This window comes from Carcharhinus amblyrhynchos, chromosome 19 (genome assembly GCF_965287045.1).
Source record: "Carcharhinus amblyrhynchos chromosome 19, sCarAmb.v2.hapA, whole genome shotgun sequence".
Lineage (NCBI taxonomy): Eukaryota > Metazoa > Chordata > Chondrichthyes > Carcharhiniformes > Carcharhinidae > Carcharhinus > Carcharhinus amblyrhynchos.
The window spans coordinates 2,262,943-2,280,277 of NC_137342.1; the positions used below are offsets into that span (position 1 = coordinate 2,262,943).

General features: G+C 41.1%; 1 protein-coding gene across 1 annotated transcript in view; it reads right to left on the reverse strand.

The window, feature by feature from the left end:
- Positions 1 to 2,844: 2,844 nt before the first annotated feature.
- nedd1 (NEDD1 gamma-tubulin ring complex targeting factor) overlaps positions 2,845 to 17,335 on the reverse strand; it is a 42,024-nt gene continuing 27,533 nt past the window's right edge. The window contains exons 12-16 of the mRNA XM_080207125.1: positions 15,809 to 15,886; positions 10,219 to 10,360; positions 5,488 to 5,641; positions 4,839 to 4,905; positions 2,845 to 3,931 (exon numbers count right to left, since the gene is read on the reverse strand). Of these exons, the coding sequence (XP_080063251.1) occupies positions 3,827 to 3,931; positions 4,839 to 4,905; positions 5,488 to 5,641; positions 10,219 to 10,360; positions 15,809 to 15,886 (546 nt within the window). The 3' untranslated portion in view covers positions 2,845 to 3,826. The remainder of the gene's footprint in view (positions 3,932 to 4,838; positions 4,906 to 5,487; positions 5,642 to 10,218; positions 10,361 to 15,808; positions 15,887 to 17,335) is intronic.

Below are 17,335 nucleotides of genomic sequence, written 5' to 3' on the forward strand. Positions count from 1 at the left end.
CAATATGCAGTTAAGGCCTAAAACCGCGATGGGGTCTGGAGGGACCAGAACCTCTGTGCTGGTTGTCCAAAATGAACAATGTAATCGGGTTTCTGATGAATTCATTGGGCAGTTGCCAAGGAACTTTTGGGCTATAATAATGCTAATATGCACAGCTTGAAGGCGGTGTGAGGAACCCAGGGACCAAAATTCACAGGAAGAAGAGACAATATCTGAGAAGAGAAAGGCTGATATCCATGCAGCAAAATCCTGGCCAGGTTTCATGTGCAAGTGAAAATCAACCTTAAGTAACAAATCGTGAGTACTTGATTTGATTTATTATTGTCATGCGTATTAACATAGTGAAAAGTATTGTTTCTTGCATGCTATACAAAGCATACCGTTCATAGAGAACAAAATGAGAGCATGCAGAATGTAGCGTTACAGTCATAGCTAGGCTGTAGAGTAAGACGAACTTAAAGCAAGTTAGATCCAGCAGGGAAGAAGCTGTTCTTGAGTCGGTTGGTACGTGACCTCAGACTTTGTACGTTTTGCCCCGAGGAAGAAGGTGGAAGAGAGAATGTCTGGGGTTCGTGAGGCCCTTGATTATGCTGGCTGCTTTGCCGACACAGCAGGAAGTCAGTGGATGGGAGGCTGGTTTGCATGATGGACTGGGCTACATTCACAACCTTTTGTAGTTCCTTGTGGTCTTGAGTAGAGCAGGAGCCCATATCAAGCTGTGATACAATCAGAAAGGATGCTTTCTATGGTACATCTGCAAAAGTTGGTGAGAGTCGTAGCTGACATGCTAAATTTCCTTAGTCTCCTGAGAAAGTAGGCTTGGTTTTTGCAATAAAAGTATTTACTATTGTTTATGTGGCTACAAAATAAGGGAAATTGTGTTTAAGTATCTAAAGTTGACATTGTGTCTTTATTTGCTAGTAGAGGTTAAAACACAGAGGCTTGTACAACAGCAGTAATAGGGGTGCACCAGGATTAAGTTGTTAGCAATCAGAGATGGTCTATTTTACCTTAGCTTTCTATCTGGGTAATCCTGCAATAAGTATTACACAGTGTCCTCATAAAGAAACTATTTTTATTTCAATTATATTTCCAACAAACACCAACCTCCTGAGTAACAGATAACTTGTTCTACCCCGGAAAGTTATCTTACATTTTTAAACACCTGAGACAGAATGTCTCAGTAGGAAAGGTTGTCAAACAATGTAGGACCTACATTCAAAGAATGAACAAGCTCTTGGTAATGTCCTATCACCACTGCCCGACCTGGATCCAGACCATCACGACTGCTCTTACTAATACCAATTGCTTCATTCTTGTCATTCTATGACCTGGCTATGCCAGTAAGAAGTCTGACAACCCCAGTCCAATGCCAGCATCTCCACATCCTGACTACTCCAGACCATTGCAATATGCTGCAGTCCGACATGGTGACATTGCCTTCCAATCTCAGCCCTGCCTACTTTGTTTCCTTTTTCTTTCCCACCATTGGTGTCAGGAACTTTAGCCATCATTTTCCTGCACCCAAATTCTTCACTTTCAAAAGTCAAACCAAAACCCATCTCTTGGTCCACATTTTGTCACCTCCTCCAATAATGTGGTGATCAGAATGGCACACAGTACTCAGCCATGACCCAGTGTTATATACAGTTCCAGCATGACCTCCTTGCTCTTGTATTGTGTGTTCTGGCTAATAATGGCGAGTTGTTAGCAGTGCTGCCTCTCAGCACCAGGGCCCTAGGTTCACTTCTGTCTTAGGTCAGTGTGTGTGAAGTCTGCAAGTTCTCCTCATTCCCAGGTTTCCTCCCACAGTCCCAAGGAAGTGCAGGTTCGGTGGGTTGTCCAAACTGTGTCCATGTTCTAGACTCCACCACTGGTGAGACATTCTCAGCATTCGGAGTATGCAGAAAGATTTCTGAGGTTGCTTTAGTTTTAACTTCTGCCAATGTCTGGTTGAGAATTGAACTCAATTTCTGAGCAGACAGGATACAAGTCTCAATAAATTAAAAATACAGCAATTTCAGAGATCACAACTAATATCCAAATTTTTCATCTCCTTTAGAAATTGTTTATATAGAATCAGAAGGTGCAGAAGAGGTCCTTTGGCCCAACAAGTCCACACCAACACATTAGTAACACCTGAATTCCCATCTAATTCCACTGACCAGCATTGGCCCATAGCCCTGATTGTTATGGCGTGCCAAGTGCTCATCCAGGTACTTTTTAAAGGATGTGACTCTCCCAGCATCCCAGGTAGCGCATTCCAGACCACCACCACCTCTGGATAAAAAGGTTTTTCCTCACATCCTCCCTAAACTTCCTGCCCCTCACCTTGAACTTATGCCCCCTCGTGACTGACCCTTTAACTAAGGGGAACCTTCTCTGCCCGTTGAAGTGGTGGAGGCTGCTTCGCTAAATATATTTAAGACGCGGGTTGATGGGTTTTTGATAAGCGAGGGGATTAAGGGTCATGGGGAGAGGGCAGGAAAGTGGAACTGAGCCACGACAGATCAGCCATGATCTTATTGAATGGCGGGGCAGGCTCGAAGGGCTGGATGGCCTACTCCTGCTCCTATTTCTTATGTTCTTATGGAACAGCTGCTCCCTGTCCATGCCCCTCAATCTTGTACACCTCGATCAGGACACCCCTCAGTCTTCTCTGCTCCAGTGAAAACAACCCAAGCCTTTCCAAGCTCTCTTCACAACTTGTCCAATTCAAAGTATTCTCAAAACTTTTTAATGATCGGTCACGAGGGAATGGTTTTCCTTGATGTTGCAGCAAAATGTTTAACAACACAAGCATTTAAAAATACACAAAAAGCTTATTGATATATTTATTACATGTTTAATATAGTATATTTTCCATCAAAAATATACTGCAATATAATTGTTAATTCAAAAACCAAATCCATACAGGAATTATTTTATAAAAGAGAAGTGCTACAACAGTGTTCCATAGAAACAGTTACTTCATTCTAGAGAACTGTTGAATATCAGGTCAAGCAAGGACAGTCTATTGGAATAACTGGCTTATTGCTGACTGATCAACCTACTCATTCTGAAATCCACTCCATCTAAAAAAAAGGCACTTAAGACCATACACTTTCAGCAATGACGCAGTATTTTTAGATTTAGTTTCACTTTTCCAGAATCCTGAAAGTACTGCTCGCGCCAGGAACACATACAAAAAGATATTGCTGTTAGATTGTTTTTAAAAGTAGGTGAAAAACTCAAAGTTACCTGTGATAGGCAATCCCAGTGTCAGGATTTGAACAGATATGGCCACTTGTTGTATGACAAAAACATAAAATCATAAAATAGGATCTAGAGTATAAAACACCCCACTGAAAACAGTCTCAACTCAAAACTGCCCTTTTCCTGGAGTGATAGTTTGTTAATTTACGTTGAGAAATTCTATCAGAGCAGAATCTGGATAAATGCATATCTAATCCAATCTTTATTTTGAATTTCAATGGTGTATTTATTCAGTCCCATTATGTAGTAGTCCTGATTAAAGCATAGTCCTTGGAAGATTAGCTAGACATCTATCAGAATTCAGCTGTTTTGCCTCTGAAAATTCAGCTAGTTACAGACCTCCAACACTTTCATTCCAACCATTTTAGCGGAATGGCTTTCGTTCATTGCAGGACAAAGGCTGACTTAGTACGAGGAACCTGCCTGTTTTAGAAAATATTTAACAGGTTAATTATTTGGAAACAGGTTGAAATCGGTGTCCACCATCTGAGCCTTCCTTGCTGTGTGAAGTTAATGCTTCTTCTCATCAGCATGACGCACTCTGTTGAGCTGAATACTCACAAATGTTCTGTTAAAACGTAGCTCGCAGTCTTTTATTTTCTTCTCGTAATCTCTCATTTTCTGCCAACAAAGCTTCATTAACAGAATATCTTTCAAGTAAACCGTGGATTTCATTCTGAAACAAGAGTGCAATATTTCTTGAGTCAATTGACAAGTTTACATCACAAATCCTTTCAGAAACAAATTAAAAGTATACTAAGAAACTATTATTCTAAAGTAAAGCATAGTTTAAACAACTGAGATTCCTTTGAAAATGAAAGGATGCCATTTTCCTTTGTACCATTCTTTTCATTTGCCATTCCAGTTTTTAGGCTTCCCCCTACTTTCTCTACGTTCTCCTACTATTTCCCCTTCTTCATTTCCCGCCACTTTCATTTCCCCTAAAGTTCACTTGGAGGAGGTTGAGCTTCATGCTCCACAAGATGGATGAAAGCAATGCTGGGGAACAGAGACATCATTTAATTTCTGTCATTCCGTCACAACACCAAGCCAGCTTTGTAGATGGAGCTAGTCATAAACTGTTACCAGTGATGTAGGATTGATAAAATCTCAAAGATTGATACTTTAGAAGCTGGGTTAAAAACTGGACAGTTATCCGGCAACACTGTGGATTAACAACTTCTGCAAGAGACTTAATGCTTTCAGCATTAATTAAAATTCAAAAGGCACTAATGTTTAAAGTTTGTTATTCAAGTATTATGACAGACTAAGCACAATATTTGCATGGACACAATGTTGACTAATGCCTGTTTAAAAGGAATAATGTGTCCATGCAAATATTAACAGAGCTAATCTGGACTATTTCAGATTGAGAATCTGACAGTCGCCACGGTTCTACACCAAACTGCATCTGCTTTCTTCAATAGCTTCATGCAGCTCTGAAAATATTTTGATAATTTCTTACTGATGGGCTCTGGGGACGGAGTTCAGTTACCAGTGCAATTAGCTCAACTTCACCTTGTTCTACTGGTCAGCACAACATTAAAAATAAAGAATGGGACAGCTCAATTGTTGCTGAGTACCTGTTGGATTTGGAATTGTTTGATCATCTCCAGCTGCAGGTTAACAATGTCTCGGTGCCATGCATCTCTGGATTAAATAAAGAGAAGCTTCAGAAATTCAGTAGCATAATTGAACAGAAGTATACAAGAATTTAAACTAGTAAAACTTAAAAATGAAACAGGAAAAGATGAACAATAGCTAAAATAACAATCTGCTTTATCAAGGACGGTGGCACAGTAGTTAGCATCGCTGCCTCAGCACCGGGGACATGGGTTCAATTCCCGGCTTGGTTGACTGTGTGGAGTTTGCACATTGTCCCCTTGCCTGCATGGATTTCCCCCCAGGTGCTCCGGTTTCCTCCCAGTCCGAAAGATGTGCTGGTTGGATGGATTGGCCATGCTAAATTCTCCCTCAGTGTACCCAAACAGGTGCCGGAGTTTGGCGGCTGGGGAATTTTCACAGTAACTTCATTGCAGTGTTAATGTAAGCCTACTTGTGACACGAATAAATAAACTTTAAAACTTTTCCTTTTAAAACACGGAATGTCAAGTCTCTAACAATAAAAAGTACAGATACTCTTGGTTTCATCCAAGCAATACTGAAAAACAGATGAAAATAGGATCTTTTAAAAAGAATCTTTTGCAAGTTTTTTTACTTAACATTCCTTACTTGTAATCTTCCAGAGTTTCTTGTATTATGGTCCTGACTAACTGAATTTGGACAGATGTTAACTGCTGCCCAATGCCATCATTTCCAAAAGTATCCACTATTTTGTCAGACAGTTTGGGAATTGCTGCTGATGTAGGCATCGTTAACTTTGCACCTGGAAAATGATACACAACATTTTACAACATTCCTAACAAACAGCAGGACTTGCACTTTTTAGTGACATGTTCAAACTCTGGCACATGGGATACAATTCTGTCCAACTGGTGGATATTCTATCAAATAAAATGCAGCAAAAGCTTTGACCCTTACTTCATCAAACTTACATATTTTTCAATAAGCGAAATACTGTGGATGCTGGGATCAGAAACAAGGACAGCGGACGCTGGAAAAGCTCAGCAGGTCTGGCAGCATTGATCAGGAGAGAACACATTTTGGGTCATAGACACTTCAGCAGAATGGGAAAGGAGGGAGAGTATAGAAGCTGCAACAAAAAAAGGTAGCAAAAAAACAAAGGGGGGTGTTTTGTATTGAGGCAGTACATGTATAGAATATTTTAAAAACTTCTTTTTTAAGATGAAGCAGAAAGGTCAAAATCTGAAGTTGCCAAACTCAATGTTGAGTACCAAGGGCTGCAAACATGTCCTATGGAAGCTGAGATTTTAACTCAGCATCTTGATCTCATGCCCACCAATCTGTTCCTGACCTGTTCCAATGCAAGAAGTCTCACAACACCAGGTTCGAATCCAACCAGTTTATTTGATAGTAATCCCACAAGCTTTCGGAAACGGTGTCCCTGCGTCAGGTGTGTGGAAGGTTTACCCCAGTCCAACACTGGCATCTCCACATCATGACTGTTCCAATGTTCCAGTAAAGCTGGCACAAATTGGAGGAACAGCATCTACAACCAAGCTTGGTGAAACGGGCAGACACGTAGCAAAGGAAATGTAACAAAAATAAGTGTGACATGATACAATTTGGTAGGAAGAATGAGAGGCAGTATAAACCAGATAGTTCAATTTTAAAGCAGGAACAGAAGGCACCTGGGAGTACACACAGTCCGAAAGGTGTCAGGAAAAGCTCAGCAGCAAATGGAATCCTTGGGTTTGTAAAGAGGTTTAGAGAATAAAAAATAAGCCGGAGGGGCCAGTGTTCAGTTCTGGGTGTTACACTTAAGAAAGGTCCTAGAGTAGATTTATAATGAAACACAATGTGCCCTTGCACAGGGACCCCCAGAATACAGGCTCTCTGAGTGATGCTCCTCACAGTCAGCTTGCATGGATTGCAAACCTCCCCATGATTAAATAGTCAATCATTTGCCCTAGACATTGGCTGATCCGTTGCAGCACACAGCCTCCGTACACACACTGCGGGGACATTCCGCCATTCAGAACTACACATGCTGCACATGGCTGAGCATCTGCACACTGAGCGTGGTGTTGGGGAGACCCACCCCATACCGCCTGCTGGGACCACAGCGGTGAGTGGCAGCCAGCACTTGTGAGCTCGAATCTGAGAGAGCGGGAACAGCCGTCACATGGATGAGGCTGGGATTGGAATCGCACACAGGTAAATCCCAGCCTTGGGTAGCGGAAACCAAGATCGTAGGTAATTAACCCCCCTCTCCGTTTCCCCCATTCACAGAGCATGATGGTTTCATTGTTAATCCACCCTGCACAATCCTAATGTTACTGTCATGTTTTGTGTGAAAAATAAACTGACTATGCCAATAGTCATGATGTGGGTATGCCGGCGTTGGACTGGCGTAAACACAGTAAAAAGTCTGCTTGTAGGGAGATTAGAAATTATAGCAATTACAAAATGCCATCTCTTGCATTACCCTGTATTAAGAAATTCTATCTCCTTTCACAATTGTAGGTTCAATGATAATAAGAACTAGGAGCAGGAGTCGGCCATCTGGCCCCTCGACCCTGCCCCACCATTCAATAAGGTTATGGCTGATCTTTTTGTGAACTCAGCTCCACTTACTCGCCCACCACCATAACCCTTAATTCCTTTACTGTTCAAAAATTTATCTATCTTTGCCTTAAAAATATTCAGTGAGGTAGCCTCAATGCTTCACTGAATGCTGTAAAAAGGTTGGACTAAAACCTGGTGTTGTCAGACTTTTTACTGTGTTTATGCCAATAGTAACAGGCACTATAAACTAAAGGTGCAGAAAGCTAATAGTCACTCGTAAACTAGCTTCCCCTAGAAAGTGAGTATTTTGCCAAAGTGAAAGCACACACACACACACACACAGAGAGGCAGGGGTGACTCCAGGATCATACAGGTGATGAGGTTCTCCCATTGCACTCTGGGTTTGCTGAGGCCTGCGATGGTGGGGATGCCCAGGCCAGAGTAAAGGATCAGGGAAGCCAAAGAGGTTTAACCGAGGTGTCGCCTGATGCAAATTTTCCAAAGCCATCTGGACCTTTGGGCTAAGGTGAACCCGGGAGGGGGTGCAGTGCCTCATCCTGTCAGCTTGGAACTTGTTTGTCCTGTCCATGGGGACCATGAACTGGATTCAGTTGGAATTTGGTTTTTTGGATAGAATAAAAATGAAAAGATTGTGGGCACCTCACTCTCACGCTGACAATGCCATGTCCTCTCACCAAGACATCTCTCTTTTGTTCCAAAAATTGCTACTTGCTGTTGCAGTTTCTATCATTCTGTTCTCCCTCTCTTCAGTTTTGTCAAGAGTCTACAGGGGTTATCTTTCCAAAAAATAGTGTTATTCTCTGGAAAATCAGGGCTGTTTTCGCTCCACATCTTATGGCATTTACAGGGAGTGTGTTTGATGCCATCATTGTGAGGGCCAGGGTCTAAACCAGCCACAGACACTGTGAGAACCTCACTACATCACAGGTGAGGAGTGGGGAACATTTCGCTGGACATCTCCAGCAAAAAGAAGAGCACAAGCTCCAACAAACTGTAAATCCATCACTGGCATAGAGATTTATTAGAGTGGTATGGAGGAACCAGCTGCTGCTGAACTCAGATAGTAATGAATATTTCTAGCTCTGTTATTACACGTTCTAGCACCAGTCAACCAGAGTGCAAAATGAATTGTGGACTTGACATACTGGTTTGATTGACACCCTTTGTTCTGTTCACTCAAAAGAAGCTCTTTCTGGTGAAAGCTGCTGCATCTGAATGGCAAATGAAATTCTTTAGAATTAGAAAATGAGGGTCTCTCCTGATTCTGAGCATTTCACATTGAAGGCTAGAGAGGGGGAATAAATCCCCAGTTTCTTAATGATTTTAATAATGATTAAAGCTGCAGCATTCAGTGAAGCATTGAGGCTACCTCACTGAATATTTTTAAGGCAAAGATAGATAAATTTTTGAACAGTAAAGGAATTAAGGGTTATGATGGTGGGCGAGTAAGTGGAGCTGAGTTCACAAAAAGATCAGCCATAACCTTATTGAATGGTGGGGCAGGGTCGAGGGGCCAGATGGCCGACTCCTGCTCCTAGTTCTTATTATCATTGAACCTACAATTGTGAAAGGAGATAGAATTTCTTAATACAGGGTAATGCAAGAGATGGCATTTTGTAATTGCTATAATTTCTAATCTCCCTACAAGCAGGGACATATTCAATGAAGTTTAACTGTGCACAATCCTTGCTATGCATCCTGTTTTCTCAACTCTCAGGTGGTTTGTGCCTCTGGGGGTGATGATCCTCCGGCCATCCATGCTCAGCTGTACATCCTGCTCATCCTTCTCCTGAATACGTGCCATGAGTGAGGGTTCTGGAGAGGAACAGTGGCAGGCAGAGCAGCAATTTCAGACTGCTGAGGAAACTCTCTTCACACAGATTCATAATCAGCTTTTCTAACCTTCTTGGGTTTTAAAGCAGCAGGAGCAGCTGCCAGTCCACAGCGCACTCGGAGACGGAGTGTACAAGATCTCTGCCTCGCAGGTTTTACTGCAGTGTACAGGAGTTGTATCCCAGCCTGGTTTCCCAAAGGCATTCAATCCACTGCTGAGTAAAGCATCTCACTGTTGGGGTCAGGGATGTGTTACCAGGGGGCTTCTGATCAGAAAGAGGTGAAGCACCTGTAACTAAAAGCTGTTCCTCGCGCCTCTCATCACCAGAGCCCTCATTCACAGCAAAGGTTCAGGAGAGGGTAGCACCTGAGCAGCAGAGCCATGTCAGAGGGCCAGTGCTGAGACTGTGGGTTAGGGAGTGGGAGAGGCCTCTAGTCAGAAGGTCAGCAGAAAACTTGAGTGTAGGGAGTGGAAAATGCAGCTCCAGTCACACAGCCCCAGGCTGGACCTGTGCGAAACAATGTTAAAATCAATGCTAAATGAGCCAATTAAGTGATCGGTGTTAAAGTGAAATAAAGTCAAACAGTGACACCTACACGCGCTGCTGTGTGGGTTAAATTATAATCTTGGTCCTTTGTGATTTGAATTAAGGGAATATTTTAGAAATAGAAGTTATATTAGGTATGAGGGGGGCTGCATAAAACTTAGTTTTAAAAGTCAGTTTAAAAGAACAAAACATACATAAGGAGATCTTACGTAAACGTGAACTGAAATCCTCTCATTAAACTCAAATTGTTCTCTTTTAAAAAAAATCAACTTAGCTCGATTTCAACCTCCGTAGTAATTCTATATTCTGTGCCTGTCGAATTCATAGAATAAATAACGCATAAATAGGCCATTCGGCCCATTCAGTTATGCCTTTCAGAACAGGTACAAATATAGATCAGGTGAGTGCTTACCTGATGCAGCGGTCTCATGTTCCAGGCATTCCTGAGGAAACGGAAATTCTCTTCCTTTTCGTTCACATACATCAGGTGTTTTCACCATGGAAGATGTTAGAGGTGTCCCCAAGGTCCCGCTCTCAGCAACAGAAGAGTTTAGCTTTGTAAACATATTGAAACCATTAACAAATTAACATCTTAAAAGGGAAACATTTAATGCCTTTGAGGACTGAAGCAAGATTTCAAAGTAGGAACAAAAAGATGTTTCATTATATTCATTTATACTAACATTCATGGTTTTTAATCAAGCAAGCTACATATTTGACTTATTGAATTTCCAAACAAAATTATACACAACAGGTCTGGTTATGTTACGGGCTAAAGATTCGTATTCATTTCAATCCTAACAGTTTTTTTAAAATTAAATGTTAATAAGTCCAGTTAAGGATGCAAATTTACTTCAAGCTAAATATACCTGCAGTTTTTAGAATTACAATAGAGAAGGAACATAGGAATAACAGTAAGCTGTGCAGCCTTTCTAGCCTGTTACTGTATTTAACAAGAGATCATGGCTTGGCTCACTATCATGGCACTGTATTTTGATACCTTTGGGAAGCAAAAACTAATCAATCTCATTTAAAATTATTAACTGGGGGAAGAGGGTTCCTCACTTTAACCAGATGTTGTGAAAGAATTGTTTCTTTACTCCACTCCTAATTGGTCAGGCTCCGATCTTAAGATTACATCCTCTTGTCCTATACCGCCCATCAGCAGAAATCATTTCTATTTATCCTATCAATTTCTTTCAAAACTCTAAAAGCTTCAATCAAGCCCCGTTCAACCTACACCCCATGGAATACACGCCTTATTCACAGCCATAACAGAACTTCCTCCCACTGACTTTGAAATGTAACAGTCAACATTTCATTTGCTTTTTCAATCATTTTTGTACCATATTACATTTGTATACAGACATAAATATCTTTGGGCCTCGACTGTTTCATCTATTAATACTCAGGTTGATTCATTTTTTTGGTCTGAAATGAGAAACTTCTCACTTACCTGCACTGAAGCCCATCTGTTACAGTTATGCCTAATCAATTTATTCACATCTCTATAATTCTATGCTAACAACTACACTACTAAGTCACATCATCAATCTCGTGTGCTATTAGCAAGTTTAGATAAAAGGCAGCTCTGAGAAAGAGTTATTGCTTCAATGTTAACTCTGTTTTCTCTCTCCACAGATGCTGCCAGACCTGCTGAGTTTTTCCAGTATTTTCTGTTTTTATTTTAAATTTCCAGCATCTGCTGTATTTTGCTTTACTATTGGCTAAATGTCTCATCGCAGAGTTAACAAAGTTATTCAGATAGTGAATAGTAGAGACCTCAGCACAAATTCTCGTGGGACTGCACTGATCATTCCATCCATTACTAGTGCAAATTTATCTTTCTCGGTTCTGCTATCTACCACCAAAACAATCTTCCAACCAATTCAATAATTTAGCCTTCCATTTCATGAACTTTAACTTTAGTTAGCATTCTCTTCTGTTGTTGCATTAAACAACCTTCTTGTGCTGGCATCTTATTGAATGCTTTTTGAAGAGCAGAATACATTATTTCTCCTTATCTATCCGATTAGTTGCAGCCTCAGAAAATCTCTACCTGATTTGTCAATCATGATTTTTCTTTGGGAAGCGTCAGCAGATTTATCAAAGTGCTTTGTTGCCATGGCGCTAATGCTATTCTAGCATTTTCTTGATTACTGATTGTAAGCTAACTATTTATGCTTCTGTTCAGGTCAATGAGCCGGAGTGTGGCGACTAGGGGAATTTCACAGTAACTTCACTGCAGTGTTAATGTAAGCCTTACTTGTGACACTAATGAGTAAACTTTACATAATTACAGATCATGGCACTGGAGGTGATATATTCCAAGGGTTGTTTAATGGACAGAAACAGTAGAATACCAAATTTAAAAGGAAGCAACAACATATACTGTATGAGGAAACAGAGCACTGACTGGCTGTCAAACAGCACTGATTGGTTGAGACATTGCCATGGAGAATGCACCAGGGAGCTACTGTTCCCATGTTTTTGTTAAATGCAAGGCCAAGACACATTCTTTCCGCTTGCAGAGGTCAGGATCCTGTATGTGAGTTTATGCAGTTTCGAGCAAGTGTAAATGAGCTACATTGCCAGCCAGACCGAATCTTAAATTGGTTGCCTTTGCAATTCCCACCATGGCAGAATTTAAATTCAATGAATAAAATTTGGAATTAAAAACCAGTCTCAGTATTAACGACTGTGGAAACCACTGTCAATTGTTGTAAAAAAAAACTAACTGCTTCATTAATGTTCTTTAGAGAAAGAAAGCTGCCATCCTTACCCGGTCTGGCCTACATGTGACTCCAAACTCACAGCAATGTGGTTGACTCTAAACTGCTCACTGAAATGGCCCAGCAAGACACTCAATTCAAAGGCAATTAGGGATGGCAACAATTTCTGGTCTTGCCAGCCAAGTCCACATCGCATTAAAAAATAAAATTAACTTTTTTTTTAAAAAGGTGGGCTGCAGGAGGATCAGTGTCTGGGCCTCAGCTATTTACAATCAACATCAATGACTTAGACGTGGGGACTAACATAACATATCCTAGTTTGCTGATGACACATGGTGAAATAGAAAAGTAAGCTGCAATGAGGATACAAAGAGGCTACAAAAGGATTAGACAAGTCCTGGGAAAGGACATAACATGATGTATACAGGGGTGTGAACTTATTCATCTGGGAAGAAAAAGTAAACAAGCAGAATATTATTTAACAAAGAGTGAATTTTTGGGGCAGCACACAGTGGTTAGCCCTGCTGCCTCACAGTCCCAGGGACTCGGGTTCAATTCCAGTCTTGGGTCACTGCAGAGTTTGCACATTCTCCCGTGCCCCCATGGGTTTCCTCCGGATGCTCTGTAAGTTGTCCATCTTTCAAAGTCATACAGCAAGATGCTGGGAACACGGGCCTTAGAAAACCATCAGCTTAGATCTAAGTGTCAGCTTCATGGAATGTGCTGACACCATGCCTTTAAGAAACAGATTTGTATCATGTTTCTCTTGAAGGATTTTTGTTTAGCAGTCAGTTCTATTTACCCAGTGCCACTTTATCTATAACTGGCAGCCCACATGCTGAGCATGCAGAAGCATAACTGATCCTAATTGTTGTCTTAATCTGGGCTAGTGAAGTTTTGTTAGTGTTTAGTGTTGTCCCCTGGGATTTTCCAAGTAGGGCCTTATTAGGCCGATTGTCAGAAAAATCATGTGACTGGGTGGAACTCGGCTGAGCGAAACAGGCACCCAATTGCTGTTTTGAATCATTACATTGCAGTAATCTGGTCTCTAGAGATTGAAGTCTGAGACCTGCCAGAAAATACGTCTCCTTCTCTGAAGTTCTGCTGTTTGAAGATTGCTCTCCCCCTCAGGAGGCTGCTGTCTGGAAGTTAGAAGACAGGTGTTTTTGCTAACTGATTTGGGAAAGGAGTTTATATCTGTGGGGATATTGTTTAAGTTGGAATTAGAGAGATAGCTAGCAGTTAAGAGTTGTCCATTGTCATGTTTAGTATGCTAATTTGTTATATTTTAAACTGTGTTGTTAAATAAAGTTTATTTTAATAAAAGTTTTCAAAAGGTCAGTAGAATCACACCTGGAGCAAATCACCTTATGCTCGCACTAAGGCCAAAATCAAAAATAATTGGAGTCTAGATTAACTTTACAACATAGGTTGGAGTTTCGGCGGGGCAGGCTCGAAGGGCTAGATGGCCTACTCCTGCTCCTATTTCTTATGTTCTTATGGAACCACAGATTTGTCACAACATAAAAGGTCATTCACCCATCATGTCTATACCAGCTCTCCATAGTAGCAAGTTAAGTGCCATTCTCCTGCTTTCTCCCATAGCTGTGCATGTTCAACATTTTAAGATAAGAACATAAGAAACGTAAGAACATAAGAAATAAGAGCAGGGGTAGGCCATCTAGCCTGCCCCACCATTCAATAAGATCATGGCTGATCTGAAGTGGATCAGTTCCACTTTCCCGCTTTCTCCCCATAACCCTTAATTCCCCTGTCTATCAGAAATCTATCTACCCGTGACTTAAATATATTCAGCGAGGTAGCCTCCACCACTTCAACGGGCAGAGAATTCCAGAGATTCACCACCCTCTGAGCAAAGAAGTTCCTCCTCAACTCTGATCTAAACTGCTCCCCCCACCTTATCTTGAGGCTGTGCCCTCTTGTTCTGCTATCCTTTCTAAGCGGGAAGAATCTCTCTACTTCTACCCTATCCATCCCCTTCATTGTCTTATATGTCTCTATAAGATCCCCCCTCAGCCTTCTAAACTCCAACGAGTACAGACCCAGTCTATTCGGTCTCTCTTCATAGGCTAACCGCCTCATCTCTGGTATCAGCCGAGTAAACCGTCTCTGCACTCCCAATACATCCTTCCACAAGTGTGGTGATCAAAACTGCACACAGTAGTCCAGTTGCGGCCTCACCAGTACCCTGTACAGTTGCAGCAAGACCTCCCTGCTTTTATATTCTAACCCCCTCGCTATAAAGGCCAACATTCCATTCACCTTCTTGATCACCTGCTGCACCTGCAGACTGGGTTTTTGCAATTCGATTTGCGATTTGAAGATATCAATCCACTTCTCTCTTGAATGTCTCAATTGAACATATCTTCACCATATTCCCAGGCTGTGCATTCCAGAACCCAACCATTGCTCCTTTTGTCAGTTATATTAAATCTGGTGTCCTTTTGTTCTCAATTCTTCTGCCAATAGATATAGTTTCTCCCTGTCTACTCTGTCTAATCAGGCCAACTGCGCAATGAGGTACTCCAAAAGAGTAATGAAAAGACTGCAGATAAATTACACCCAAAATCTCTGTCACTCACTTTGTAAAGTGCAAATTCAGAAAGGTGACTGGCCAGGCCTGTGAGCTTAAGTGGTATTTTGCAACCAAGGTATGGAGGAAGAAAGTCTAAAAGGACCTTCTACAAAAGGGGTCTGCCATTGTGGATTTAAAAAATAATAATTTTACAGCAAACAAAAAGGGAAAAGACTGGTAACTGATCGGATTATGTTATCAGAGTTTTGATTCTATTGCAGCATAAAATTATAAAAATATTTCATAATTTTAAATATCTTTATCAAATCTCCTCTTAACCTATTCTTCTCCAAGGAAAACAGTCCTAACTTTGCCAATTTATCCTCATAATTGAAGGTCCTCACCCCAGGGAGCATTCTCATGAATCTTTTTCACACTCTCTCCAATGTTTTCACATCCTTCCAGAAGTATGGTGCCGACAACTGGATGTAATATTCAAGCCAATATTTGACGCAAGTTCCCTGCTTTGAATTTGCCCCACTGATAAAGGCCAGGATGCCACACCCTTTAATCATTTTCAAGCTGCCCTGCCACTTTCAATCATTTATTCATGAGTTACTCCACATATTTCACAATTTTCTACTTTGATTTCCTCAAATATAACAATTCAGACAATATTAAAATTCCACTTTGAATACATATCCTGTTCCCTGAATAACGCCAGCAACACCTACCTGATCCAGCCTCGCAGTTTCCAATTGACCATTGTGCTCAATTGCTTTGGATTTCTGCATTCCTCCGGTATCATTTTCCTGTTGAGGATTTGGAATATGTACATCACTGCAGACTGAGAATTCTTGCTACTAAACTATTTAACATGCTACTAAATGTCACATTTTATCGTAAATGCCACAGGAGTGGTGAAGAGAAACTATTCTCTACAACAAATAACCTTTAACACTGTTACTTCTCCAATCTTAATGGAAAAAAATGGTCACAGCAAGTCTGATACAAAAGTACAAGAAGTTACAATGCCATTTTACAAGGAACATCTGGAAAATACATCTTGAAATAAGACAATGTCATTTCACATTATAAATACTCTCCATGCTAGAGCAGTAACAGATAGGTCCAAACTACCAATTCTTCATATGCAAGATCCTTATCACAACTATAGCAGAGTTGCTGAGATATTTCCTCTGAGGAGAGTGTCTAGCGCCAGAGGCCGTAATCTCAGAGTAACGGGTCACTCATTTTTAAGACAGAAATAAGGAGAAATTTCTTCAGTCAGAGGGTGAATCTCTGGAATTCTTTACCAAAGAGTGATGTGGAGGCTGCGTCATTCAAGTAAGTTCAAGGCTGAGATACAGTAAGATGTCTCAGAACACCAGGTTAAAGTCCGACCAGTTTATTTGATAGTAATCTCACAAGCTTTCGGAAACGGTGTTCCTTCGTCAGGTGTGTGGAAGGTTCTAGTGTTGTGAGACTTCTTACTGTGTTTACCCCAGTCCAATGCCAGCATCTCTACATCAAGGCTGAGATAGACAGATTTTTAACCAGTCAGGGAATCAAGGGTTATGGGGATAAGTGCAGTTGAGGATTATATCAGATCAGTCATTAGCTCATTAAACAGTGGAGCAGACTCGATGGGGGGAATGGTGTACTTCTGTTCCTACATCTTATGATCAAACCATACCAAATGCGCAATGAGGTACTCCAAAAGAGTAATGAAAAGACTGCAGATAAATTACACCCAAAATCTCTGTCACTCACTTTGTAAAGTGCAAATTCAGAAAGGTGACTGGCAAGGCTTGTGAGCTTAAGTGGTATTTTGCAACCAAGGTACAGAGGAAGAAAATCCAAAAGGGCCTTCTACAAAAGGGGTCTGCCATTGCGAATTTAAAAAATAATAATTTTACAGCAAACAAAAAGGGAAAAGATTGGTAACTGATCTAAGATTGGACATGAGAAGACTTTGGCGGATAGGATCAAGGAAAATCCTAAAGCTTTCTACAGGTATGTCAAGAATAAAAGATTGGTTAGGGCAAGATTAGGGCCAGTCAGAGACAGCAGTGGGAAGTTGTGCATGGAGCCTGAAGAGATAGGAAAGGCACTGAATGAGTATTTTTCATCAGTATTCACGCAGGAAAAAGTCAGTGTAGTCGAGGAGAATACTGTGATACCAGGTAGTAGACTAGACAGGATTGAGGTACATAAGGAGGAGGTGTTAGCAATGCTTGAGAGTGTGAAAATAGATAAGT